We start from the raw sequence: 27,184 nt of genomic DNA, 5'->3' as shown, positions 1-27,184 counted from the left end.
GACTCCCACCATTATCGTATGTGGAGTGGAGGGGGGGGGGTGAATGTGCCGTGTTCTTTTCCGTGACGTTGATTCATTCTTTGCCAGTCGATCTAAACATAATTTATTATTACCTTGCATACGTTGCTTGGCGGTATGTAGGTGATGAGGACAGAAGGGCTCGTGGCTGTTGGATTATTCTTTCTTCCCCCCTCTGGACATGCTTCATGTTATATTTCCGGTGGCAATTTCGACAAGATTTAACGTTTCACGTTGTCTTCCCTTGTGTCGCATCTAGTTTTCAGCGTGTTTGATGCCCTGTAATGAACAGACCTCTCATAAACCGAAGCCCAACCAGCTCGTGGATGGTGGACAGATGAAGGTGTTAAGTGCAGGGGAGCAGGTACTTGTGCTGAGACATCTCTCAAGGACTTATCGCTTAGGTGTTGCACTTGTTCGAGTGCTAGCGGCACTGCAGTTGCTGCTGGCTTTTTTGTATATATGTTTAATAATTGTAGGCTACCCGCTGGTAGTGGTTGATTTAAATGATAATATGTCAAATACCTCGGCATCCCCAACGAAACCAGGCGCTCTTTCCCGTGGGGGTACCGCAGCCATTACCATATCGGCCGTTCTTTTGGCCGTTGCGGGCCTCTCTGATATACGGTCGTGCCGTGGAGTACTTTACGTGCATCCTTCACTACCTGATATTGGTAGCCATACAAACAATTTTCCTCGCACCACGCAAACCAGGCATGTGGAAGGGAATACCGATTCCTTTTCTGATATCTCTCCACGATATCAGTTTGTGATTGCTCTTTTGTCGCTATTACCGACTACCTATTGGCTCTTTACAATGGTTTCATACCGCTGGCACTTGGCACAGAAGGGTGCATTGTTGTTTGGATTTGTAGAGAACTGGCGAGAACTGTTGATAGTTATATGGCAACCTGTGGGGCATACAATATTTGGAATGTTGCTTGCCTCAATGGTTTCAGCCAAGGAAGACCTGATCGGCTTGGCGCATATGAAGTACGAGTAACAGGAGTGTTCATGTTATAAAGCGGTATCCGCAGCGCGAATCATGCGCACCAGCGGGGGAGGGGAGGGGACGAACCAAATAAGTGGCGGTTTGGCGATGGGGCCGGTGGGCCCATTTACTCGTAGGGAGTGGAAGGGGTAAATCACGCACATGCTTCTCTCGACCTTTACACAGCTATTTGAAGACAAAAAAAAACTCGCCCTCTCAGGTACACGAGCAAAGATGTGTGTACACATGTACTAGTGCCTTCTTTTTTTTTAAATTCAGAACACACTATTTGGTTGTTACTGACTGCTTTTCCCCACATAAATGGTAGAGTTTGCCATTGTCCATGTTGTTCATTGCAACTGCGCCTATTAAGGAACCGCCTGTTTGCGGTATGCCCATCCATAAAAGTGAGTCGTTTCGTATTCCTCATGCATGGGGTGCCTCTTTGCATTTTTGTGCATCAGTATTTTCAGTTAATTCCTCGACTTTCTAACCATTGTAAAATTGGGTAAGCATATATGAATATAAACATTTATTTCCCCCTATTCTCTTGGAGGTGAAGACTTGGACTGACTTCGTTGGACATAATTTGACAGCATGGGGCACTCGAAGGAAACTGGCAGAAGGGTAAAGAAGGCCAAATGGAAGAAACAGGAGGGATCGCGAGTCGTAGAAAAGCAGACGAACCATACTGTAAAGAACGGCCAAGAAAAGAGCAAGAAGTCGTCACAAGGGAATGTTGATGACCGGTACGTTGTAGTGATCACAAATGTGGAAAATGACTTCGCAAAGGTACACCGGGAGGCCTTTCCCCGCTTCTGCTGCCTGGACAAGAAATTCGAACGTGGATGTTCTTCTCCCTCCTGTGAAATGGAAAGGAGAACGGGTACCACATCAGATGCATCGCAGGGGCGTGCTCAGTGTCACTACACCGTGTCGGCTCGCACCGAGACTCGGTCAGTGGAGATAGCGATATACGGTAAAGCTGATGGTAATGTTTCAACCGTGTTTACTCCTGTTCCCGGGAAGCATGCAGCGACTCTTAATGGAGGTAAGAAAAGTGATGACAGTGCTCCCGTCGCGAAAGCCAAGGGCAAGGAAAGGCATAAACGGGAGGTCGAAGATGACACAATAGTGGAATGTGTCTACGGCCTAACCGGTAGCGGCACGCGCTTCGACACTCTTGAAGATATGGTCACGAGCCTTTCTCGGAAGCCGTACTTTACGCACCCTCCGAAATTCTTATTAAATATAGCGGGTAATGAAGATGGTGCAATTCTGAAGTCACCAAAGGGCATGAAGCGGTCACGTGAAAGCGGGGAAGGGGAACACTCGCAGTCTACACCTTCAGTTGGAGGAGAATTGCGCCAGTCGACGGTGCGTCAGTCGGAAATGGTGACAGCTTCCGCCGCCACTTCTTCACGTATCGGTGCGAAGGAACTTCGACAGCAGTTGAAGGACATTCCTGGCTTCGTGACGTGCTGGGCGCTGTACCAGCAACATTTCCGTTTGGTGTTTGTGTCGAAGGCGGCACTATTTAAGGCCAAGCACCTTCTGGATCAGTTTGAAGTGGATGGCAGCGTCCGCGTATCAATAACACTGCCGGATAGTGCAGCGAAAGAGTTTGTCAACCAACTTTCTGCGGAAGAGAACACCATATAGCTGGATTAGTGTAAGTTAACTTCTTATGTGAGAGAGCGCAACCATCTGAATGAAACGCGATAGGAAAATATGTTCTGTGATCGCGTTGTGCAAGGGGATGGAGAGCATTAACGGGCCTGTTCATATTCTGGTCGGATGTTGAGGCAATCTAAACTGGCCAACGGTTTCACGGTCTGCTGCTGGGTGAAACGAAGCACAAACGACAGAACCAACGCAAGATAGGAACCGTTCCTCCCCCTGCTGCAGTATAGGGCGAGTGAAGATGAACAGGGAATGTGGTTTGTCTGTTGTTTACTCCGGTGCTGCGTCTTTGGTTGTGCTATACAAGCACAGGTGTGTGTGTGTGTGGAAGGGAACTGCTGGGTGAGTGTTGTGGAAGCCATTGTGCGGATGTTTGCGTCACCATTTGGTTTCCCCATTAATCGTTAACTAAGCGCAAACTGAATAATGACTTTGTCCACCCTTTACCTTTGTGAACAAGTATTTCCCTCTTTTTCCCCCTTCCTGCACTGCATTTGGTGGAATAGGGTGAGGAAAGGGATCACATTGGATGGAGGACGCGCAGGTAAGGGGTCTCTAACTTTTCCGTAAAGAAAAAACTTTCCAGCAACAACGTTTGTGATATACCCATTGGTCTAATATCTCTTTTTTCATTCTTTTGTCTTTCTCACTTTAACTTTTTTTTTGTTGTAAATGTTTCGTCGTTTATAGTCGTGGTGCAGAGATTCAGGGAAAGAGTGATTGAGCTGGTTTCCCTATTTTTTTGTCGTGATATTACCCTTACAGGGTGTACCATTTGATTATTGCGATCGGCAGTGGGGGAGTCAACTCCAGCGGCGGTCAGACAAGAAAGAACCAACCCGTGGAGAGACAAAGGGAATAGGAGTGAAGAGAGAGCGAAACACCGAAAGCTTTTGGTACCGCCGAAGTCAAACGGAATGGCCCGTCGGCAACGTGTCCCCCGCATAAAGGAACACCGCAAGAAACGGAATAAGAATCCAAAATTGTCGCCCTACCAGCGTGAGCTACGGCGAACGAAGCTCGCCAATCAACCACCCATCATGAAAGCCAATGGGCGGGATTGTTCGATTAGCCAGCGGTCCCTTAGTCAATATCTTGCGGAAAGACATGAACGAGAACAACAGCGCAAACAACGGCGACGCGAAAAGGTGGCGGAGGCGGCGGCAGCGGCAGCATCGGCGAGTGAAGGACCCGGTGGTGTCGGCACCCCCATTGGCAGTGACTCCACTTCCCTTTCCTCTCCTCCTTTAGTGAACAATGGAAACCTCAGTGATGGCTTGGGAGAACGCAACAAAAAATCAAAGGTGCTAAAGTTAGCCGCAAAACGAGTTCTCACGGCGGAAAAAGCAGACTCCGGGGTGACTGTTGACACTAAGGCGGCACCCGTACCTCTCAACGAACAGATTGCTGCGACGCTGGCGCGCCCGGTGCTTGCATTTCGCACTCGCGATGGGAGTGGGGCGGAGAGCATCACAGATGATAGCAAGGAGTCCATCATTGCCAGGAAGAAAGAGAAGAAACATCGCAAGAAGGTGGAGGCTAGGCGGGAGCGACTGCAGGCAAAGTTGCAGGAGATGGAGAAGCAGCTAGCCGATGAGGTGCTCTCCACAAAAGGAGGTAAGAAACGAAGGAGAGCTGACCCCGTCGATGCGAAAGACATTGCATACGAAAGGATGCTGAGGAAGATGCAAAAGGAGAAAGCAGCGACTGAGGCGGCGGAGAAACGTGCGGCAGGCAAGAAAGGCAAGAAGACGGTTGATAGCAACAACTTAGATGGAGTGAAGGAGAGCCGCAAACGAATCAGTTTTGATGATGGTATCTCTGGTACCGAAACAGGTGATGGGCCGCATAGGCCTATGCGCTACCCGAAGGATAAAGGTGAGGATCAACCTCGTGATTTCTGTGAGTTGGTGGATGTTGTTCGTTATGGGGAACGTGTAGAAGCGCCACCGGTCTTCGACACGGTGCCAAGCCGCAATGCTTCCATTACGCGGCTTGCAAGCCGACTGGACCAATCTTCACAGCGCAGTGCGAAGGGGGCAGCGAAAGGTCCACAGTCAGAGCGACTGCGATTGCTTTCTTCTGTTGGCGGCATGGGTGAGCAAAGGCGGTTGGAGCGTTTAGGATTTGTTCCCGCTGACGGGAGCACCAAAGTAACGCGTGGATCGGGGCAAGCGTTGTCCAAGGAGGAGGAGATGGAAAGATTGCGATTGAGCGTAGTGGAAGCTTACAGGCGAAATAAGCGTGTTGCTTTGGAGGCGCGAAACGGGACGGATATGCGTCACCAATTTCCACTTTTCTCCTGAGAATGCCGCTTTTTCCCATGCTGTTCTCGTGTTGATGTTAACGTCTGTTATAACTTTAATTGTACGTTGAAAGGATTTGCGACGGTAGCAATCTTCTGCATAGGCACTACGGCAGTTTCAAAACGTTTAATGGATATAAGTATTAAGTCAATTCCACGTGAGAGGACGTATGTTTGCCTGGAAAAAAGAATCAAGAGAATGGCATGAAAACGGAGGATATGTGTAAGTGAGGCCTGTGATGTGGGACCATGGGGGCGAGTGAGGGGATACATGACGGGGTTGAGAAGCGCGATGACTCAGTCAAACGAGTAGGAATAACTCGACTCTTTCTTTCTTCATCTCTTGTTTACGCAAGTGTTGTTATTATATGCGCGAGTTGGGAAGTGATGTCTGCCTTTTTGTGGCGGCAATTGAGTATTACGCATTTCTTTCCGTATTCACTACACTTCTCACTTGCCTGCTGAGTGGTTAATCCCGCCCCGACGTGTTGTTGCCGTGTCCTACGCTATTGTTAACCTCATCAGTGGTTGAACGTACGAACACGCACTTTTTGACAGAACGTAAAGTGTCAGATGACAGTAATAATAATAATAATAATGATCTTTCTTCCCTCATTTACCAACTGTATATCTACGAGCAGCTCTCTCATGTTTTCTTCAAACCGAATTTATTTTCTAAAATACGCGCGGCAAGGGAAGGAATTGTAAGTTAAGGGAGGACGGAGGCACCCGTAACACATATAACTGAAGTTGTGAAGGTGGTTGGTGGGAGGAAGTTTCTCGAACTTTTTTTTTTAAAAAGTAAAGAACAAGGGGGTGCCATTTGATTTCGGGTGCAAAGCACCAATATTTTTTCTCGGGCTTTGGTTACGGCATTAACACACAACTGAGCTATTGAAACCTTTGAAGTTCGTGATGGGGCAGCGCTGGCACGACATTCTTATCGCGGGTGATGAAGGTGACCGTTCCTTTAGTGATGCCGCCCCTTTCGTGGTTGAGGCGCTGGAGATAATATTTCACACCCGGCTGTTACATTCCGGCGTCGGTGTGGAGTGCGACAGCGCGGAGCTCTCAACCATCAAAGATGATCACTTGGCGTTTAGGGTTGCACGTAAGGATGTTGAGGCGCTGCGTGGAATGATGGCAACACTTTTGGAGTCCGCCCACGATTCACTCTTGACTCTGCAGGCTGCAGACATTTTACCCGACGATTCTGCGGAGAATGCAGTCAATCCTGGTCGTTCCTTATTATCTTGTGACAGAGGTCTCGTTTCTCCCCGCATCTTGAAGTTAAATCCGTTTCTACGGTCACACCCGACCTTTGACTATAAGGTTTTTCGTGCCAAATTTGAGCGACTCTGTCAAATAGTTGCTGACGCTCGACTCTTCTCAGCTTGTGAACCGCGGGTTAAGATCCTGCAGAGTCGATATCGGTTGTATCGCGCCTTTAATATGAGGCGAGAAGAACATTTCCATCCCACGCTTGGCCCTGGGAATCTCAGGCGTGCCCCCAAGACTGACGTGCGGCGGGTAGGGACATGCATGTCGGCATCATCAGTGGTGGACTTTGTGCAGAAAACAGTGTCCAATGAGCCAAACCTCGTGCTATCTACCTCAAGCGTGCTTTCCACTGCAACCGACAAGGGCAGAGCCCGCAATCCAATAGGCAGGGGTTTTACCTCGGAGGTGCAACTGGCGGTACCTCAGCAAACATTTAGCATGCCAACCAAGGATAGTGGCACTCATGACTCTACAGGCGAGCGGACTGTTACGTTGAAGGCACTTGCTGACGCCTTCTTTGGACCTTCTCTTCCGCCGCAGGATCGGGTCTTCACAATGGAGGGATTGGGACTTCGTTTGAGCAGTTCCAAAACAACGTCGCACACGGTTGACATTCTTGAGGCACGTAATGAGCACCATACTGCTGCAAATGCGGTTCCGATCCTGCGACAATTCCTTGACGTTTATAGTGGCAATGGGGGTGCACTGCTCGGTCGTCTTGTGACGCCGATGATTTCTCGGATATCTCGGAATAAGAAGGATGTGTTGGAGGTTGAATTCACAGTCACTGGCCACCGTCCAGGTGAGGTGCAACACATCGCATCTTGGTGTGTTCGCACTGGTTTTTTCGCCTCAGGGGGGAATTGGCCCTCCCTTCGTATCACCATGCGCCCGTCCGCCGGCGACGGTGGCGAGTGCACGGCAAAAAGCATGGAGGATGTATTGAAACATATATTTGAACCGATTTGGCTCGCACTCCTTTGCCCTGAAAAATATCCGGATGTTGCACAACTCTTTCGGCGTCTTGTTTCTGTTTCTGTACTCGTCAGTGGCGAAGCAGGTGTGCAGGAGATGCCCACCGAGGGTGACCCGGCCATGTACTCCGTGGAGAAGGGTGACATGCCACCTAGTTCGTTTTTCATCTATCACGTTTGGCGCAATGTGCAGCTTTTGAATTGCTTCATCGCGACGCATGTCGTTTCTTCCCTGTCGGCGAAAGAGCCCCCTACGTCCACCACAGAGGATGTGAAGGTGGAATTCGGCAACAGTACTGCGCACCCCTCCCACGTACAACGGCCCCTGTTCCAGCGCTACGAACCCCTTAAGCGCCAACCACTTCGCTTTCGCCTCTACACATCCGGCACGCGTAAGAAAACGTTCGTCGAAACTGTCATTGGTTTACTTGTCACGGACCAGGTGGTTGGCCCTCTGGAGGTCCTTGCATGGAGTTCACTTACGTATTTCTACTATCTAACACAACGTAGCATTGTTGTGACACCTTACCACACCTACGACAGCACTCCGTACTCGATGCTAAAGCGTGCTATTCCTTTTGCAGTTGAAACAGGACTACGGGTGTCGGTTTCTACAATTGACCCTCTTTACTTCCACACAAACGAAGAGGCACTGAACGAAGAACTTAACGGTATCATGAAGATCCATCAGGTGAGTACGCCTGAGGTTATGGAGATTTGTCTCAACTCGGCGGGGTACATCAACTTTGATATTGAGAAGAGGTGTAAGTTTATTGGTGGGCCGTGGCGACGCGTGAGTGCGCAGAACAACAACTTTACGGTGACACAGGTGAATTCCCTACGACTGCGCTTTCGTGAGTTGTCTCTCACTCATGAAATGGATCTCTTGTTTCGCAAGGGACTTACTAAGTGGGGCGGACACAGCGAAAGCAAGAGACTTTCTGAGGATTTTTTGGTGCATGGTGGTTGGTCGTTACTGGCAACGGGGTCCTCTGCCTCTACCTCAGCGGAGAGACGCCGGGAGAACCTTTGGCGTTTCTTCGATATTCCACCGCTTCCGGAGAAAGTATCCGGGGCAATGACAATGCCCGGCAGCGGAAGGCGGCTATTTGTGGACAAATTGATCAAATTCCCACGCATTGTCGTATTGGGACCGCGAGGTAGAAAAAGAAGTGAAGCACGGTGTGTGGTGGAGGCGCTTCAGCGGCGTGAGTACTATAAAGCTTTTACTGTCCATTACGAACTAGCGGCCCCGTTGGCTTCACTGGCAGGTACTGCGGGGGTGGAGGCTTTACTCGCGTCTCAAAGGTCCAGCAGGTCAAGTGGTCGCGGCTTCACTTCTACGGAAAAGTGGCGGGAGCATCACGATAAGGGGGAGCAAACTCAGCAACCGTCCACGCGAGCGTCCGGTAACATTTCGTCATCGATTCGTTCATTTTCCTCCCCTGTGGTACGAGAGCAAGGGGTGACAGTCCCCACGACCTTTTGCTTTCGTGATGGGGTGAGGGACGTTGTGGTTCCTGCAAACGCGAATGCGACAACAAAAGAGTACTTTCGGCCTCTTCCGTCCTGGGCTAAGTTTCAGGCTGACGCAAGACAGTTAAGGGCCCTATCGAGTGATTCATCAATGCTCCGCTACGCAAACCGGCGTCTGGACATGTTGGAATGCAAGTTTAACCTCCATGTAGCGCTTACAAACGACGACCAGGAAACCCAAGAGGGCCACTTAACAGATATGCTGCGTGAGAAGAGTGACATATACAAGTGTGTTAAGGTGGATGTCCACTGCCATATGGCATCAGGGATGACGGCTAAGGAACTTCTTAAATTTATCAAAGAGAAGGTTCGCATGAATCGTAACGATGTGGTGGATATCGATAGGAGTACCGGTTTCCCCATCACATTGGGTGAATTGTTCGCCAAGATACATGCGGAAAAGCTGAGTGGCACCACATTCGATGTGGAGGACCTGACTATTGCCTCGTTGAACGTTAAGGCTGGGAAGGCAACGTTCAACCGCTTCGACGTGTTCAACGGGCGGTACAGCCCACTGGGACAATCCGCATTACGTTCACTGCTTCTCAAAACAGATAACTTCATTGGTGGACGCTACTTCGCCGAACTTATTCGTACTGTGTTTGACCGTCAGGCCGCCGACGGCTACAGCTTCTCCGAATACCGTCTTTCTATTTACGGCAGGTGCCATGATGAATGGGACCGCTTATCTCGGTGGTTCCTCACCCATGATATGCTGCATCCAACAAATCGTTGGATCGTACAGGTACCACGGCTTTACGGCATATACCGTCAGAACAAGATATTATCATCCTTCGAAGACCTTTTGACCAACATATTTCTTCCCTTATGGCAGGCCTCCATAGACCCCGAAAAACATCCATTCCTTAACTACTTTCTTGCACACGTTAGCGGTTTCGACTTGGTGGACAATGAAAGTGAGCGAGAAACTGACTCGCTGATTAATACCTCCCCTTCACAGTGGACCTCCGTGGAGAATCCTCCATTTATGTACTGGTTGTATTACATGTGGGCTAACATCACTTCGCTGAACCGCTACCGTGCAGCACGAGGGCTAACCACATTTTCGTTGCGCCCACACGCGGGTGAGAGTGGCGACCCTGGGCACATGGCCGAGGCATTTCTTGTTGCGGATGGTGTTAATCACGGTATCAACCTTAAGGATACTCCGGTGCTGCAATATTTGTATTACCTCGGACAAATACCGCTTGGAATCACCCCCCTTTCCAATAACGCCCTATTTTGCAGGTATAACGAGAATCCCTTTGCACTGTTCTTTCGGCGTGGCCTCAATGTTGCGCTCTCCACCGATGGGGCGCTCATTTTTCATCACACGGAGGAACCGTTGATCGAGGAATACAGCACTGCTGCAAACTACTGGAACTTGTCGCAGGTGGATTTGTGCGAGATTGCCAAAAACAGTGTTCTGATGTCCGGCTTTCCTTCGTACCGAAAGAAAAAGTGGCTTGGGGAGTTGTACGCCCTGCGCAGTGCAGTCGGCAACGATATGCGTTTGACACGTGTGCCGCAATCTCGCTGCACATTCCGGTATGAGGTATACCTGGAAGAACTGAGCTACCTTGAGGCAGTGGCATCAAAGGAGGTGTCCCCGAGCCAAATCATGACTTGGCAGTTAGAGGGGTTGTATACGATGACTACCTTGGGTCTTACGCGCGATGAAGTGATGAAGCAACGACTAAAAAACCAAGGTGTCGGTGAATATGCATCGCCGGTGGAGTCTAGGACGAAAGCAACCACTGTTCTTACGGGGCCAATAATAGTAGCACCCTCTCGGTTGTAGTGTGCTTCTTTTGTTGTCCCCGTCGTTGTCGCTTCTGGTTATGTTTTTTGAGGGTCTTTATTTTTGTTTCATCCTTTTTTTGTTTTCATGCCATTCTCTTGGCGTAGCTGTTGCTTAACTAAGTGCGGCGATGTGCTTACTGGGAAGGTGATGTGGAAGAGGAAGAAGGATGTGCTGCGGAAGACAAGTGGGTTAAACGAACGCATGATATTCTTCTTCCTCTTCCCTCTTGTCAAGTGCATCCGTCGGGGAGGAGAATACGGGAAGGGAGATCTGGTGAGCGAACACAACCAAAATATGCATGCGCATATATATATATATACACAAAACAAAAACAAATAACCACGCCCTTACTCATGGGAGCAATTTATTACAACCCTTTTTGACTTTCCTGCTCGCGGAGTGCGGACGACAGGGAGAAGACTTGGATCGCCGTTTTTCCTTCTTTTTTTTTTTGTGTGTACAGGTGCGTCGCACAAGCTGATGTTCGAATCTAACTGCGCAGTGGTATGACAGGCGGAAAGCTGGGTGATTCATTTCCCCTCAGCGCTCCGTCCATTTTTCTTTTCCTTTTGTTTGCGGTCATGCGTGCATATATATATGTACACGCGTGCGATGGTGCTCAGTCGTCTCCTCTTTTCATCGAATGAGCATTTCTTCGTCTCAAGGGTGAAATGGGCGCAGACAGATGGTTATCCCACTGCTTCGTTTTAATTTATTGTAAAAAGGGAAGTTTTTATTAATCGTTATTGCCCTTATTTGGACTTTCGATTTTCCTTTCCCGAAGTACGTTTGTGAAAATGGCTTTTTTTTTTGGTAATTAACTGCTTACAAGTGCGTGTTTTGCATAAAGAATTGAATCTTCGTTGGTGAGGTGTGTGTGTGTCGAAACATAAGCGTTTGTATGCAGTGCATGCGTTTGTGATAATAATCGGTATTTTTGTGTGTTTACCGCTGTGATGTTTGTGGCCTACATTCATTTTTTTCCCTTCATGTTTGTTCTTTATTTATTTTAACCGCGTTATGGCGAGCTCGACTTGTTGAGATAGGTGAGGAATGGGCGATGGACTAAACCGGTAGTCAAAAGTTGACCATTATTTTCCCTGCACAGTGTTGAAACCGCTGCTGCAACTCTTTTGTTTACTTTTCTCCTCTCCCCCAACTCCCCCCCACACACGTATGTTTTTTTTTGTTTGTTTTGTCTTGTTTTTGTTTTCTACCCTCCTGTGGTGCCCGCTTTTCCCGAGTTCTGTTTCTCTCCTTTTTTTCTCTCTTACTTTTTCCACCGCTTTCTTGCTTTCCTTTCATTTTGTTTGTTTCCTGACTTCCCCATTTTTTTTTTTTTACTCACGTGCCAACCCGACACACTCAACACGCACGGCATTTGGTTTTGTTCTTGCGTCTGTTTAGTAACCTTTTGAGCCGGAAGTTGTAGTACGTATCGAAAAGCGTAAGTAAGCGAAAGATACGAAGCACGGGAAAGAAATTTGTCGGAGGTACGCAGGGTGCGGTTTGCGGTCGAAAATTACCGACTGACTGTAACAATAACAGCAGCGGTGGTAAAAAAATAAAAAATAATAATAATAATAATAATAGTAGCGAGAGGAAAAGATAAGAAAAGAGAGGAAATCTAGGGGAGGGAATATGAGGTGGCCACGCGGGACAGTCGCGCTTCACCCCGCTGGTTTACTTGGGTGCAACTTTGTATCATCGGCGCGGCGCCTTTTGTACTGTTCCTCGGTTCCATTCTCGCTTTACCGCAGCAGGCATGGAAGTATGAAGTCGGTCGCTGCTCAACTAAAGTCCGATTGGGTGTTTATTCGCCGCAGACGAATGGAATCGCCCCCACCTGACCGAACAGAAGGTGAGCAGGCAGTCAGCGCGGAGGGTGATGACTCCAACGACAATAATAATGCAGCCATGAAGTGTTTTGATCATTGGTCTAGCGATATGAATGGGTGCACTGCCGAGGAGTTTCTGCAGGGCGCCAAGCAATCGTACCGCAGCCTTGGCGTATTGCTTGAAACCCTTAGGGAGGCTGCTTCGCACAATGGACCGACTGGAAGGCCTGTCGCACGTGAGGTAGCACTTGCCAAACTACAGGGTTTACTGTTGAAAAACTATAGTGTGAAGGAAGATATAGTGGGTGAGGCAGTTATTTCTTCGGAGAAGGGATCCGCAAAGGGCACAGATGCTTTTCACAAAACAGTTAGCAAGGCACTGAAACAAGTATTACCCCTCTCGCAGGGTCTCTCCGAGCATCTCTCCGAAATGTGGGATAAACAGCGGACTTTAGATTTCAATATTTTTGATATAGCCGCACCTGATGATTATGTTATCGACGCGGATATGAAACTTTTCAATCCGTTTCTCGTGAAATCCTCTGATGATTTGCTGGAATACGCTGCATGGAAAAAAAATGGGGAGGAGTGTCCGAAACCCGTATCGGTTGATGCAACAACTGGAGGTGCCTGCTCCTCCCCTCCATTGAAATGTTCGTTCTCCTCTGGAAAGTTTGATCCCGAGAAGGTGGGCGAGCGGGAAACGTGGAGCATTGGGTGTTTACAACGAGTGCTCAAACCAGCCCCCAAACTCATGCCGATTGCATTTGTTTCACTGGACGTGGTGATGCCCCCACAACGTTACTGTGAAGCCTTCGACTGGTTTTACCAACGCACATGCGGCTACTCAAGTGAGTACGAGCGTGTAGAGGCCGCAAGGTTGTACACCAGTCCGAGCTTCTTTTTGGGCATATTTCGTCAGTGTTTGTTTTTGGTGGACTTCGTTAAGCGAATGTTTGTTGGTCGGCCGCTACAGTTGGACTGCACTCGACTGGTGCAGAAGCTGCATGGCAATTCTGTCGATATTAGACGCAGTCCCCCGGCTGTACGGAAGTTACTTTGCTTTTACATGGAAGGGGACGGACGCTGGACGCTCTTTGACGTGTTTATCCTTGAGCGCGTTTTGGTTCCGGTCTCCCCGACGGCTTCAAGCAAATAACTTCGGGTGTACGCGTATTTGTGTAAGGTGGAAATGGCATCTCCCCCGCCATTTCTAAGCGGTGCGATAAATATCTGTATATCTGCATATATATATATATATATATATATATAAATATAGTGAGTTATGAGCATCCTTACATTTGAAATCCTTCCGAAAAACAGACGTATATATATACCGTAGTGCGCGTTTTTATTGCATGGTGGGCGACGCTGATGACGGCAGTGAGAACAACGTTATTGTTTGTGAAAATGTTTTTTAAAGCAATTATTATTCTTTCTCTTCGTACAGGTATTACCTGCTTTATTTGTATGGCGGAAGAGTAGCAACCGAGGGAGTCGTTAACAAAAAAAAGTGATGTGGAAATGAAAAAAGATTACGTTAAAAATGAGGGAGGCGAATCAGTGTTACGAATTCTAAGGGATGTCACATATGCGTGTATGTGTTTGTTGTGTGCTCACAAAACTGAAGCGGATCGGTGAGAGATGATGGGGTGTGAAATGAACATAAAGGGGAGGTTGAATGGGTTGCAGGAGTGAATGGTGTCGGTGAATAAATAAAAATTCCGAGGTTTTAAAGATCAAGTTCCATTTTTTCCCAAGGGACGACGATTGTGGCTTCACATGGCAATGCATATATTCCGTGATGTTGGTTCTTAGTTTCCCTTGAGGGGGTTTGTTCTTAATTTTCTTGCGTCTTATTCTTTGTTTCGAAAACCTCATAACTCGCAGTGAACGAGCAAATTGGGAGGTTGTTTCTCTTTTCTTTACTCTCCGACCACTTGTTATGCCGTCCACCTTCGGTTTATTTTCTTTAAAAAGGGAGTTCACATGAGAGAAGAACACTAGCCGGCCGCTCATCAGGTTGACTACGGGATGCCTTGACTTTATTATTATTATTATCATTTTGTCCATAAACTCTTGCTTTCACCGTGAACGTGAAGTGATCTGATCTTTTAATTGCTTCACACCAAACCCCCTAATTTTCTTCTTCCTCCCGCCCGCTCTGATACGACACCGTGTAATTATATCCTGAGCCTGATTTTTACTCTTAACGTCCTTTTTTGTGCCATTTATTTTTCTTGAATATACGTTTCCCCGAGGAAGCTTTCTGCACTACTGTTTTTTGTACAAGCAATACATGTATATAAATATGTATATTTTTCCTCCCACCTTTTTCTTTAATTTCTTTGCCGAACCTGTACACACGCAAACAATAAATATAAACCGATTACATGCTTTAACGAGTAGAGATCCGTTACGTATTATCACTTCGGATCAGTTCACTCCCATATTAGGTGTGAATATATCACACACCTCACCTTCTTTATATAGCTTCCTTGCATAGAACTGCCCTTGTATTGTGTATTAGACCAACACGGGATATAATTTCTACGAGATTGGTAAGGTCAATCAGTGGCTAAGTGGAGAAGCAGTGAAAATACAAAGGGGATTTGAATCATAGCTCATTTATTTGTTTTTTCCTCTTTTCTGGTTCTACCGACCGTCGTAGAAGAGTGTAACGGTATATATATTAATATATCTTTCACTCCTCTCTCTTGCTCGTTGTTTTTTTTTTTTTGATTCCGCTTGAGCGTGCGCACCATACGAGAGGGAGGAACAGACGGTTTTTTTTTTTTGGGATATGAGTAAAAAGGGTAACATTCGCCTTCAGCCGCTCTCTAATGATCCAGAAGGCGCCCCAGGCTCATCGCTCCAGCAGATAAAGGTGCAACAGAAAGCTCGCGAGGATAATGAAAAGATACGACTGAAGCGTGTGAAGGGTGCTATCGTACTTATTTCACAATTTCTTCTGGACCAGGGATACGTGGGTTCGCTGCAGATGCTTCAGCAGGAAAGCGGTTTGTCGCTTCAAAAGTTCTCACCAGCCGATAATATAGATCTCCTCTCCATTATTATGGAATATGAGCAGTATTTTGAATTCCGTTTCAATCGCCGCCCCAAACTGTTTCGAGCCAATGAAGGGGTGGAAGAGGGTTGTGTAGATGTTCCATCCGGTGGCGAACGCATGGCCGTGCGACGGCGAGGTAATGAGCAACTCGGTGGAAGGCCGAAGCCGCAACCTCTCAGAGCAAATGGTGGGCCCATAACTTATGGCAATGCCGCCTCTGTGGGTGAAGCACCTCAAAGCACTGCGCAAGAGTTAAAGCGACCAGGTCCTGGTGCACAGTGTCTCGCCCGTGGTTTGGTATTGGCTCATAAGGCATCTCCTCCATTGGGTCCATCGCCAAGTTCACCACCGGGGTCTAATGCGAGGCGGCCGGTAGTAACGGAGTGTCCTTTCGGGTTGGCGGGCATGCGTGTGGAGGCGGCACCGGAGTTTAGTGGGGATGCGGCTGCATGTAGGTCTGACGATGATGGTTTCTTCGGTCGAGCGCTGAAGCCGCTGCCGCGGTTTCCAACGGTGGAACTACAGGAACTTGCCATGACAATACAACGTGACATCCTCGACAGTAACCCCAATGTGCGATGGGGTAGTATAGCGGCGCTAGATGAGGTGAAACGTCTTCTAAAGGAGGCTGTAGTAATGCCCGTCAAATATCCAGAACTGTTTGCGGGTATTGTGCGCCCATGGAAAGGTATTCTTCTTTTCGGACCTCCTGGAACAGGCAAAACACTTCTTGCGAAGGCTGTGGCGACGGAGTGTCGTACCACATTTTTTAATATTTCCGCATCTAGTGTTGTGTCCAAGTGGCGTGGCGATAGTGAGAAGTTAGTGCGTTTGTTGTTTGACATAGCTGTTCATTATGCGCCTAGCACTATATTTATAGATGAGATCGATTCCCTCATGTCAGCGCGCGGCGGTGAAGGGACGCATGAAGGGTCGAGACGCATGAAGACAGAGTTGTTGATACAAATGGATGGCTTGTCAAAACGGCGCGGTGGCGAGGTAGTGTTTGTTCTTGCTGCAAGTAACACTCCGTGGGATCTTGATAGTGCAATGTTGCGTCGCTTAGAGAAACGTATTCTTGTTGGTCTTCCAACGCATGAAGCACGGGCGACAATGTTTCGGCAGATTCTTACTGCATCGGCGGCATCGGCAGATATTGACTGGAATGCATGCGCCGCGGCTACGGATGGTATGTCAGGCGCTGATATTGATGTCATCTGCCGTGAGGCAATGATGCGGCCCATTCGACTCATGATTGAGAAGTTAGAGGGTGCCGGGAGTCCATCCGACCTGAAATCAGGTGTAGTTCAACGACCAGTGATCACCATGCAGGATATTATGGCTAGCGTGGCATGTACGCAGAGCAGCGTGCAGCAGTCGGATTTAAGTAAGTTTGAGGCCTGGGCGCGCAAGTATGGCTCCGGAGCGTCGTCATAATTTCAGTATTTTATTTGCATGCCTCTCCTCTTCACCCTTCATCTTCCCTAATTGTTGCTGTTGCGATGCGTGGTCAATCACCTGGTGCAGTAAACACGCGCCATTCCCAGGATTGTGGCGACAGAAAGGCCCGTATACGGGGGTTGATTTCGATTTCTTTGTTTTTCTGTTGTGTGGATCGTGTAGCTGGCAATGCCTGTGATCTTCTTGTGCGCGTCTTCTGTTGTCACTGCTCACGCACAGGTTGGCGTTGGGCTTTTTTCCCCGCTTGAATGTGCCGTTATTTTTCTTTTTACCCCCTATTCTTTCTTCTACATTACCCCCCCCCCCCATGTTACTTGATCGTTTTGTTATATGTGCTGTTGTTTGCAGGCACTTTTGTTGCTTTTGCGAAGCACTCGTTAGGTATAAATATATACATTTAGGGACTACGCATTCTTTTTGCGACCACTCGAGGGAGCTGTTTTATCTCCCTCTCTCCTCTATTACATTATGTTATTACCGATGGTATTGTTACGGTAAGTTGTTGCTCCCCCCTTTTTTTTCATGTGCATCTTTCATTGATATGGCACGTTTAAATTCTCTAGTCCTGTGTCGTTGTGGTTGTGGTTGTGGTTTTCTTTCCTTATCTTTTTACTCCTAAGTGAAAAACGTCTTTTAGCACCTTCATGCGTGTGGGGAAGAGCAGAATCGACTTACCAGTTTTCTCTTCTGCAGTGGTATTTTCTTCACTTTTTGTTGAAAATTCGAATTATGGTGGGCGTCATCTTTGGAATTAGCGTCTATGATTTCGTCGTCTTTTTTCGGTCACATTGCTCCGTTTCTCGTTCTTCTTTTCACGGACTTTCCTCGTATTATCCTCTTCTCTCTTCTCTTGCAACTACTTAATTATTTACTTACTGAAAGTCAGTTAGACACCTGAGAGTGACAAGTTACCGCCTCGCCAAAAATCATACGTGCAGGGCAAACACTAAACTAGATAATTACTATTACAATTACAATTACCATTTCCTTTTTCGTTATTATTGTTGGGATTACTCTGTACTCCTTCACCTTTACCTCAAATGGTTTGCAGCACGGAGCGAGCTCCTGTTGTTATTTTAGACGGCGGCTCGCACCACCTCCGCGCCGGTTATGCCAGTGACGGAGCGCCCCGTTTGGACATCCCCGCACTTGTCGGCCACCCACGTAACCGCGGTGTTGCGGTGGCAGCAGGAATGAATGAATACGAAATTGGCGACGTTGCCCTCGCCAAACGCGGGATGTTAACAGTTAGTAGTCCCATCGAGAGTGGCAGGGTGGTAAGTTGGGAAAATATGGAGAAACTGTGGGGCCACGTCATGTATTCTGAACTGCGTGTGAGGCCGGAGAGCCATTGTTTTATTGTCCCGCAGTCTGTTAACACACCTGCTTCACAAAAGGAGAAAACACTGGAACTTATGATGGAGACATTCCATGTGCATTCGCTCTTCCTGGGCGCATCACAGGTTCTTAGCTTGTATAGCTATGGTCTTACGACAGGGCTGGTGATTGACAGCGGCAAAGACCGCACAATGGCTGTACCGGTGCATGAGGGTTATGCCCTCGGCCGACACGTAGCGGAGAGTGATGTTGCGGGGGAGAAATTGACAGAGTATTTTGCTTCACTGCTCCGTCTTGAGGGTTACAGCTTTGGTACACCAATGGAAATGCAAGTGCTCAACAATGCTAAGGAGGATCTCTGTTATGTCAAGCCCCCTATATTCAACATGACTGGACCCAGCGCATTCTTTTCCCCATCAGAGTTTCCTGGCGAATGCGACTATGATCTCTCACTTGAAGGCGCGCCTGGCGAAGGGTTTGAGGATGGTAGAGAGGATCACTCGTCGGATGAAAGAGTTTTTTATCTTCCGGATGGTAATGCCATTCCTATATCAACCCATCGCAGTTTGACGACAGAGGCTCTCTTCGATTTTGGTATTTTGGGTAGCCAGTACGTACCCAAGTCACGCTACATGACAGAGTTGGGGGAAATATTCCAACCATCGTTTCCCATGGGTGTTAGTTGGCTCGCATTTGCTGCTATCAACAACTGTCAGCCGGTTATTCGAGCGCAGCTTTATGCTAGTATTGTCCTCTCCGGTGGAAATGTCTCGTTTCCCGGCACAAGGGAAAGAATAGAAACAGAAGTAACACAGCTCTACAGGGAAACCCACACCAGCGAGGCGGTGACACCCATAGCAGTTAATGATATTCCCTGTCGCGTGTACAGTGCATGGGTTGGTGGTTCTATGCTCGCAGGCACTTCCATGTTCCCGCATCTTGCTGTCTCACGGCAAGAATATGAAGAACAAGGACACCGCGTTGTGCACTGCAAGTGCCAGTAGTGTGGATGTTGTTTGCGTTAAAAATGTTCACTGTCAAGCTCCACCTTTGGCTGTGCGGTAGTTTTCCATCACTTTGTTCTTGTGTACATTCAGCAGGGGCGCGGCACCGTTGAATTCAAATTTGACCCACAATGTTCAGTTGTTGAAGAAATGTGAAACACTTGTCAACCTTCCTAAGTTTCTTCCTACTGCCGCTTACGTTGTGTGCGCCCGCACAGGTGGGTACGTATATGTAATATATATACAAGGACGCGCGCGCTGTAGAGGATGCTAAGCAACAGCAGCGACAGGGCACGAGTTGGGTTAGGGGTAATCCTAAGAAGATAAGATCTCTTCACTTATCCCTGTGGAAGAATGTGTCGTCCATTGGCGGATTGCACAAAAAGAAAAAAGTCTACACTCCCTCCCCGTACGGCCTTCTTTCGATTGCTAGATTGTTTGCTGCTCCTTACCGAGGTCGAAGTTTTGGTTCCCTGTATCTCTTTTAGTCGTTTCCCTCCTTTTTTTTTCATCATTTTACAGTTCTCCAGCACGAACTTTCTCTCCCAGGGTTCTCACGTGGTTCAGTAGTGGCTCACCATCCTGCTATGCGCTCCGGTTTGTTCGGAACCGAGGGACTCCGTAAGGAAACTCCACGTGGCTACACGGTGGTGGTGGAGGGTACCACCGCGGTTCTGTTTCCACCAGCCGCCGGGAGCAGTACTCAAATTGGTCGAGGGTTCAGTGACATTGACAAGGAGGAGGTTGGGAAGCAAAGGAAGGATGACTCTTGCGCCCCTAATTGCTCTCTAAACAGCAAGGAGGACAATACCTGCGGTGAAGAAGATGAGGAATGTGGCCAAGCTGTGTTTTACAACCCTGCACAGGTGGTGAACCGTGACCTGAGTGTCTGTGTGATTGCTTGCTTCTCACAGCTGAGAAAGGAGGAACCGAAGAATAAGGGTGGTACGCGCCGTGGCATTACTATTCTTGAGGCATTAAGCGCAACAGGGCTTCGGGCCATTCGGTATTATAAAGAAATTCCAGATGTGAGGTTTATTATTGCCAATGATATCGACTGTGACGCGGTTGAATGCATTCGACGAAACTGTGAGTTTAATGAGGTACCCTGTGTTGCACCGACTTTTCAGGAAAACTTCCCGTCCTCTTGTATTCGCGTGGATGAGACAACAGGAACAGTTGAAAGCGGGGGAGCAATTTTTGCTAATTTGGACGATGCGAATGATCTTATGTTTAGGCTCGCTACCAATCCAACTGTTAACCCTGGCCATCGCCTGTGCCTTGCTGCCACGCAAAACGGATCGTGTAAAGATGGCGTTGATACAGAGTCTGGTGAGGCGAGGGGTATCAGGCCCCTAATACAGCAAGAACTTGTGGACGTCGTTGATCTTGACCCGTATGGTTCCGCTTCCCCCTTCCTTGAAGGTGCTATGCGGTGCATTAGGGAAGGGGGACTATTGCTCGTGACGAGTACTGACAGCGCTATCTTGTGTGGGAATTACCCAGACACATGTCACGCAAAATACAACACTGTACCTACGAAAAATGCTGCGTGCCACGAGATGGCAGTGCGCATCCTTCTCGCTGCCGTGGAGCGTGTGGCTAATAAACACCGCAAATACATTGTTCCGTTGCTTTCTCTGCATATCGATTTCTATGTTCGTTGCTTTGTTCGTGTGTACACGCAGCCGGCAGAGGTGAAGCTCAGCCCATGTAAACTGGGTTATCTCATTCAGTGCAACCACTGCCCCGCGTTTTGGGTTAGACAAATAGCCGTCTCACGTATGCGGGTGAAGAAGCGGTCTCGAAAACTAGGCAATGCGGGAGAAGACGTGACTGCCGGAAGTCAAGGCAATGCGGCGAAAAGTGAGGAACATCGCCTCTCAGATTCAGGAAATGCGAGAGGCACCAACGAGGGTGGGGAGGCGCACAAGGCTGATGAATGGGGGTGGGAACGATTCCCTGCAGCTCCATCCCGCCGTGAGAATCCCAAGATAGTTTCCCCTAGTCTCCAACAAATTTTTCCATCTTCACTGCGCGGTCACTGTTGTTGTGTTTGCGGAGCATCTGTGTCGCTGTCTGGCCCCATCTACGCGGCCCCGACGCAGAGTGCGCCATTTCTCGGGCAGCTATTGGTAGAGATTGAGCGGCGCGCTTCTGCTAACCATATTACCGCTGTGGCGCGTATATCGGGCCTTGTTCGTGTTGCAATGGAAGAACTAGCCGATACCCCGCTCTTTTACCAGTTGCCAGACGTCGCCTCTTTTGTACGTGTCCGTTGTCCCCCCGCCCCGCTATTTATTGGAGCCCTAGGACGCAAGGGATACCGCTGCAGTCAAGTGCATTGTGCACCGTCAGGTATCAAGACTGATTGCCCCCCGGAAATTGTGGTCGGTGTGATGATGCAATGGAAGAAGTACGAAGAGGAAAATAATGAGAGAGTTGTTGAAGGAGGAAAAGAAGAGGATGCGGTGCTTGATATCCACTCTGATCGTGTGACCTCTCCTCCCGCCATGATTGAAGGCGGGGGTTGTGGAAGCGGTGACGGAAAGAGTAATGAGAGGGGAACCAGGAAGAAAGGGAGGGTAGATCAACGCGTGCCGCTAGTGAAACCTTTATCGGATGTTGACTTCTCCTACGACAAGCAATTTGATTTCCGTGGTGCTGTCACAGGCGTGGCGAAGTTTATTCCCAACGCCCCCAACTGGGGACCGAAGCGAAAACACCAAGGGGCCATGCATTCCGCTGTCGATGCTCCATGAGAAACACATAAAAAGGGTAGTGCTTCCTGCTACCACGTCCCCACCACCTCCCTGCGGTTAATCACTTAACGGGTTTTAATAACCATCAATTAATGTGGGGGTTCTGTAAAATTGACAAGCAACAAAGAGAAGCACATTATGCAAATAATTATCGTCGGCCACGTGAACTCGATTTCTCTGTTGTTTGTGGCTGTTGGTGCCCCGAAAAATTACTCACATGCACTTTCTCTTCGATTTACTTCAATGTGAAGGACACCAGACCGCTCCTCGTTGTATATATAAACAAAGGAAAGGTGGGAGTGCCGTTCCTGGTGGCACAACACTTGTCCTCTCAGCAAATGTTTTGCCGTTCCGTGAAGTGGTTTAGTGTATTTGACGCTTGTTATGTTCTTAACCTTGACCGCCGCCAGGACCGCTGGGCACACGTACAGCAGCAGCTGTCCCGGGCGAAGTTAGAGACGTTTCTTCGACCACCGGCGAAGGTTACCCGTGTGAGTGGTGTTGATGGGCAGGCGCTAGATGTGGAAGCGCTTCATCGAAACGGCCTTGTAACAGACGTTGGATACCAACGGTTCCTGTTGCCGCTTGAGGAAAAGTTGTTTGGTATGGATTTAACTCCCGGTGCTATCGGTTGTGCGTTGGGCCACAGAAAGATATGGGAAACTGTTGTTGAGAAGCGTCATCAGTGTGCATTGATTCTGGAAGACGATGTTGAGTTCCACCACAAGTTTCCCCGACTTTTGAGAGAAGTTTGGCCGCGTGTTCCGAGCGATTGGGGAATCGTGCATCTTGGTGGACTCGACCTGCTCGCTAGTGGGAAACCGCCAAGACCCTTTGTTGATGTGGGCGTTCGGCATGCATACAGCGGACATCGTGAGCTGACAGCTTACGTTCTTCACCACGCCGCTGCAAAGAGGTGCCTTGAGCACACACTGCCGATGACGTGGCAAGTGGACACCCATATTTGTAGCGTCGTGACGGAAGATCCGGCGGCACAAGACAGTTACATTTCTGATCCCATGACGTATGTCTTTCAGCCATCATTGGCTATTCAGATCACATCGTTCGGAACTGATGTGCAGAAGAGGCCGTCAGACAACCCCCCACTCGAAGATGCAGCGCGGCGTATGCGAGAGTTTGTAGGAGGGGGGACGTCCGTTCGCTGAGGGTCCAGCGTGATACGTAATTACACGTGTAGGTGCTGAAAACCCCGCGTGTCCGCGTTCCTTCATGTTTGAATCAAGAAGGATGGGAACTCATTACGGCAATTGACGTAACGCATTGTGGTAGTGGTACACCTCCATTGTTCTAGCAACACTCTCGATTGGCGTTCGTTATTACTCTTGGTGTTTTCTCCCGAAACGTTTTATCTCTTCTGTTTCGATTGGGTCTTTACCCTACCCCCTAATGTTGTCGTGTCCTTTAGTCATGATTCCCGAGGCCGAAAGTTGCTTTTTCACTCAATTTTCTTTATTTTATTTTCTAACTGATTTTCCTTCTTCCCGTGACCGTAAAGGGCAGGTGCGCGACCTCTTCGAGATAGCAACAAACGCACCGCTTACAAGAATCAACTCATATATATATATATATATATAAGTAAATTTCTTTAAAGGTATATATATATATATATATATACGTATCTGTGTCTCTGTGTGTATCTTTGTATCTATCCTTAGAATAGTTCATCGGTGGGGAGGTGGTGCCGCAAGGTCCGTACACACTCAACGATGCCTAGTTCCAAGTCGGACAGTGGGGATCCAACGCCGGTGCAGCACCTAGCTAATGAATCGATGCAGTCCTCAGCAACGTTAAGTGCCAGTGCCTGGGCTTCGGCGGTGAAACGTTTTGAAGGCCCAAAATCGAGTGGAAATAGTGCACCCACCGACGGCGGGAAACCCCGACACAAGGAATCTATGTTTGCTGTTAAACAGGCGACAGCACCTGAGACGATGGACCCAATAATGAGACGGCTCGAGCTCCGCTACGAACCGTTGCCGGCGGAGAGGCAGTATTCAGTTCAGTCGTCTTCACGAAAGCAACGCGGGGAACAACGATCCGATGTTGTTGACGTTTCGATGCAAGCAGTGCAGGATGAAACTGTAGCGCTGCTAACCAGGCACCTTCCCTGCATCCCGTCTACATTACCGGATGTGACAGAATGGAAAGAGGCAACCAAGTCGCAAAATGAACCTGTACTTGACGACCGCATCACCGCACAGACGATCCACAGGTTGCTGTGCAAAGGTCATTTTCGCGACCGCAAACGACAGCTACTGAAATGCCGTTCCAAGCAAGCGATAGAGGAGTTCGACGAACTGTTACCTAGCAACGCAGTTAATGCGCTTTCCAAGCAAGTGAGTCGCTTAGAGCCGCCTTTTGTGGAAAAGATGATGGAAGCTAAGATGTACTGTAAGCAGCAGAAAAACGATGAATCAACACCGCGGGAGGTGCACCCCGCTTCGTGCGAGGGTACCCCATTTTCGCGGGCCCCGCCGGGTTATTACCACTCCCATCTTTCGGCACCACCACCCTCTCGATGTAGTTTTACGGCAAGCCCGAAGGGGGACTTGTCACCACTGCAAAAGCAGGCATTACCCGGGATACTCACTGCATCGGAGGATAATTTTTCCGCGAAAATTCCTGCATCTGTGACACTAACGCTCTCCACCGCCGCAGGTGATGATCAGAGTATCGTTGACCAGGTGGTTGCTTACGCTGCGTCCAAACGTCGTCCCAGTGTTGCAGTGGTTGGTGGTGACCTTATTGAAACTAACACCCAAGGAGACCCGTATGGACACGGTTGTGACCTTAAACTGCACCCGTCCCACAAACCCGTGTTCTCTGCACTAGATGCCGTGCTTTCCGTGAGCAAAGAATATGAGAAGGTTCAGCAGCAGTGGCCGGGGAGAAGCGCTTCCCGAATAAGTGCGGCGCGCCGCGGCATAACGGAGCGCATCACATCACTTCATTCGTCTCGCATTCCACCAGAGTTTTGGGTTTCTATTCACCAACCAACACTTCCGGGTACTAGGCTTCTTCAGCACCCACACTTGGCAAAACGGGAGCCAAGCAGCAGCGTGCCAGAGAAGACGCTGATGTTTCCTGCAGCCAATGCAACGGGCAGAGCGCAGGTTTATCTGCTTGCTGATACCCTGGACCGTATGCTTGAGGAAGGGTCGGGGGATCTTGAGGTGCTTGCAGACAAGGAACTTGCGCTCCTGCTGATCCCAGAAGAGCTAGACGACGGCAAACCTGCCGGCTTAGGGGCTGTTGGCTCCTCAGAGAAGTTCACCAATGTATGTCCACTTAAGTCTTCTGACGATGCACATGCGCAGTACATTCAGTCTGCGGAAAGGGTTATGAAAACAATCGATATAGGGCTCGCCGAATTATCTCGGCAAGTGGGAAGCTTCTGCATAGAGCGCGGTGCGCTTCTTGATTCCCTCCGAATTGTTATTAACGACCTTTCATCGAGCTGCTTCGCATTAGTGAGCTACTGTAAGGATCGCGCACGTCAAGAGCTTATGATGCGGCGTGAACTTGCTTCTGCCTCAAGCAAGGATGTGGAAATGGTCTTTGAGCTTCGGGAGCAGTTGAAAAAAGCTCAAAGTGAGGTACAAGCGTTGCGAGAAGTAAACAATGAATATGTAAAGAAGGCCCAAAAATATGATACATTGATTGAGCGGTTGATGCTAAAGGATAGCATGTTTTACAAGCACTCGGCGGACCTACATTTAAGCATGCTTATGGAACTAGAGGAAAGCTACACTGAGTCGACAAATAAAGGAATGGACGCGCTGTACCACCACACTTCGACAAATGCAGCAGAACCCAAAGTAGCTGAGGCACCCATAATTCGCTTAGCGACTATGAAGCAGAAGGAACATCAGGAAGCGGAGAAAAAAGTATATGAAGAGTCGTATCGTCTAATCAGCGTCTTGTCTAAAACCATGGATACCGTTGAGAAGGTCTGCCAACCGTTATACGACCACGTTGATTTGCCGAAACACAGGTCCACTGTCAATGTTGCCTCGTCAAAGTGGGCGATGATAGCTTCCGCCGTTGGTTCTTACGAGGTAGAAAAGAAACATCGCCGGCGTGTTTTTGATGTATTCGCCGAGTGGAATTCCTTACAGGAGCCCGTTCCTGCTTCAGCATTGCCTGACGATAAATTGAAAGATGATGAAGTGGAGAACAAAAGTCACGCCGTCGAATCCCATGCTTATTCATATTCCACCACCCCCAGAGGTTTGGAAAATACTCATAACGCTGACGCGCAAGAGGGGACCTTCACTACCGATGTGGTTACGGCGTCGCAATGCACAGAAGTCGGACAACCTTCTTCAGCAGCGACCCGGCGGATGCGGCCCATCACTAAGGAGGATCTGGTTGCTATGGATGTGAAGGACTGCACTGCTGAGGAAATAAATGCGCTTTACGCTGAAGATTTTGACATGGCCGCGTACCTGCACCCCGAATGGAACCCCCCAACCGACGTTGAACTGACTCCGATGGTTCTGCGGGATATGATTCATGATGTTACGGAATCGCTTATGCATATTGCGCTTCGCATGCAAGCCCTTTCCACGAGCAGCTTCATCGAGCAGTGTTTGAAACCGCCGGCGATGCCACCCGCACACCCCGAAGAGCCATGTTCGCTGTGTGGGAGGAAGGACCGAAGTGCTATCGGCAAAAAGAACAGGGGCGAGGCATTACAGAAGGTGGCGAATGAGGTCCAGCGACGTTATGAAATGCTCGGGCAGAAGTGTCAACGAGCTGAGGCCGAGCGGGAGAGGCTTCGCAAAGAGCTTCAGATGCAGCAGGCACATGAGTGTAGATTAGCACGGGAGTTTGGTATGCGGGAGGAAGAACTAAAGAAGGCAAATGCAGAGCTTGCTGAGGAGAATAATCGCAGGGGCCGGCGCAGGCGGTCGCAGATAAACACTCACGAGAGGCCACGAAGTTCTTTCATGCGTTCGTCGGTGTTGTCCGAGATGCTTAATTTATCTGGCAGCATAGACGATGCCCCAGTGCCTGGGGAGGAAGAAAAGTAACCGCAGGTGAGTGAAATCGTGCAGGGAGGTGCCTCTGTGTGTTACAAACTGTAGGTATACGGATA

General features: G+C 48.8%; 10 protein-coding genes across 10 annotated transcripts; all 10 read left to right on the top strand.

Moving 5' to 3' along the window:
* Nucleotides 1-292: 292 nt before the first annotated feature.
* TEOVI_000781400 (uncharacterized protein) lies at nucleotides 293-1,021 on the top strand (the record flags this gene model as incomplete). Its single annotated transcript, XM_067221960.1, has 1 exon — nucleotides 293-1,021. One exon carries the CDS (start codon nucleotides 293-295, stop codon nucleotides 1,019-1,021), a length of 729 nt encoding a protein of 242 aa, XP_067078061.1.
* Nucleotides 1,022-1,606: 585 nt separating this feature from the next.
* TEOVI_000781300 (uncharacterized protein) lies at nucleotides 1,607-2,671 on the top strand (the record flags this gene model as incomplete). The annotated part of the gene is made up of 1 exon (XM_067221959.1): nucleotides 1,607-2,671. The coding sequence occupies one exon, from the start codon at nucleotides 1,607-1,609 to the stop codon at nucleotides 2,669-2,671; it is 1,065 nt and encodes a 354-aa protein (XP_067078060.1).
* Nucleotides 2,672-3,609: 938 nt separating this feature from the next.
* On the top strand, nucleotides 3,610-4,998 carry TEOVI_000781200 (uncharacterized protein; the record flags this gene model as incomplete). The annotated part of the gene is made up of 1 exon (XM_067221958.1): nucleotides 3,610-4,998. One exon carries the CDS (start codon nucleotides 3,610-3,612, stop codon nucleotides 4,996-4,998), a length of 1,389 nt encoding a protein of 462 aa, XP_067078059.1.
* Nucleotides 4,999-5,912: 914 nt separating this feature from the next.
* Nucleotides 5,913-10,589, top strand: TEOVI_000781100 (AMP deaminase, putative; the record flags this gene model as incomplete). The annotated part of the gene is made up of 1 exon (XM_067221957.1): nucleotides 5,913-10,589. One exon carries the CDS (start codon nucleotides 5,913-5,915, stop codon nucleotides 10,587-10,589), a length of 4,677 nt encoding a protein of 1,558 aa, XP_067078058.1.
* Nucleotides 10,590-12,233: 1,644 nt separating this feature from the next.
* On the top strand, nucleotides 12,234-13,589 carry TEOVI_000781000 (uncharacterized protein; the record flags this gene model as incomplete). The annotated part of the gene is made up of 1 exon (XM_067221956.1): nucleotides 12,234-13,589. The coding sequence occupies one exon, from the start codon at nucleotides 12,234-12,236 to the stop codon at nucleotides 13,587-13,589; it is 1,356 nt and encodes a 451-aa protein (XP_067078057.1).
* A 1,644-nt stretch (nucleotides 13,590-15,233) lies between these two features.
* Nucleotides 15,234-16,937, top strand: TEOVI_000780900 (katanin, putative; the record flags this gene model as incomplete). The annotated part of the gene is made up of 1 exon (XM_067221955.1): nucleotides 15,234-16,937. One exon carries the CDS (start codon nucleotides 15,234-15,236, stop codon nucleotides 16,935-16,937), a length of 1,704 nt encoding a protein of 567 aa, XP_067078056.1.
* Nucleotides 16,938-18,001: 1,064 nt separating this feature from the next.
* On the top strand, nucleotides 18,002-19,303 carry TEOVI_000780800 (actin, putative; the record flags this gene model as incomplete). Its single annotated transcript, XM_067221954.1, has 1 exon — nucleotides 18,002-19,303. The coding sequence occupies one exon, from the start codon at nucleotides 18,002-18,004 to the stop codon at nucleotides 19,301-19,303; it is 1,302 nt and encodes a 433-aa protein (XP_067078055.1).
* A 587-nt stretch (nucleotides 19,304-19,890) lies between these two features.
* TEOVI_000780700 (N(2), N(2)-dimethylguanosine tRNA methyltransferase, putative) lies at nucleotides 19,891-22,065 on the top strand (the record flags this gene model as incomplete). Its single annotated transcript, XM_067221953.1, has 1 exon — nucleotides 19,891-22,065. One exon carries the CDS (start codon nucleotides 19,891-19,893, stop codon nucleotides 22,063-22,065), a length of 2,175 nt encoding a protein of 724 aa, XP_067078054.1.
* A 338-nt stretch (nucleotides 22,066-22,403) lies between these two features.
* On the top strand, nucleotides 22,404-23,231 carry TEOVI_000780600 (glycosyltransferase family-like protein, putative; the record flags this gene model as incomplete). Its single annotated transcript, XM_067221952.1, has 1 exon — nucleotides 22,404-23,231. The coding sequence occupies one exon, from the start codon at nucleotides 22,404-22,406 to the stop codon at nucleotides 23,229-23,231; it is 828 nt and encodes a 275-aa protein (XP_067078053.1).
* Nucleotides 23,232-23,792: 561 nt separating this feature from the next.
* TEOVI_000780500 (uncharacterized protein) lies at nucleotides 23,793-27,119 on the top strand (the record flags this gene model as incomplete). The annotated part of the gene is made up of 1 exon (XM_067221951.1): nucleotides 23,793-27,119. The coding sequence occupies one exon, from the start codon at nucleotides 23,793-23,795 to the stop codon at nucleotides 27,117-27,119; it is 3,327 nt and encodes a 1,108-aa protein (XP_067078052.1).
* Nucleotides 27,120-27,184: the final 65 nt, after the last annotated feature.

The sequence above is a fragment of the Trypanosoma equiperdum genome (genome assembly GCF_001457755.1).
Source record: "Trypanosoma equiperdum strain OVI genome assembly, contig: ctg_1520, whole genome shotgun sequence".
Classification (NCBI taxonomy): domain Eukaryota; phylum Euglenozoa; class Kinetoplastea; order Trypanosomatida; family Trypanosomatidae; genus Trypanosoma; species Trypanosoma equiperdum.
The sequence above is the reverse complement of the archived record's forward strand: the minus strand, read 5'-3'. Positions and strand labels throughout refer to the sequence as shown.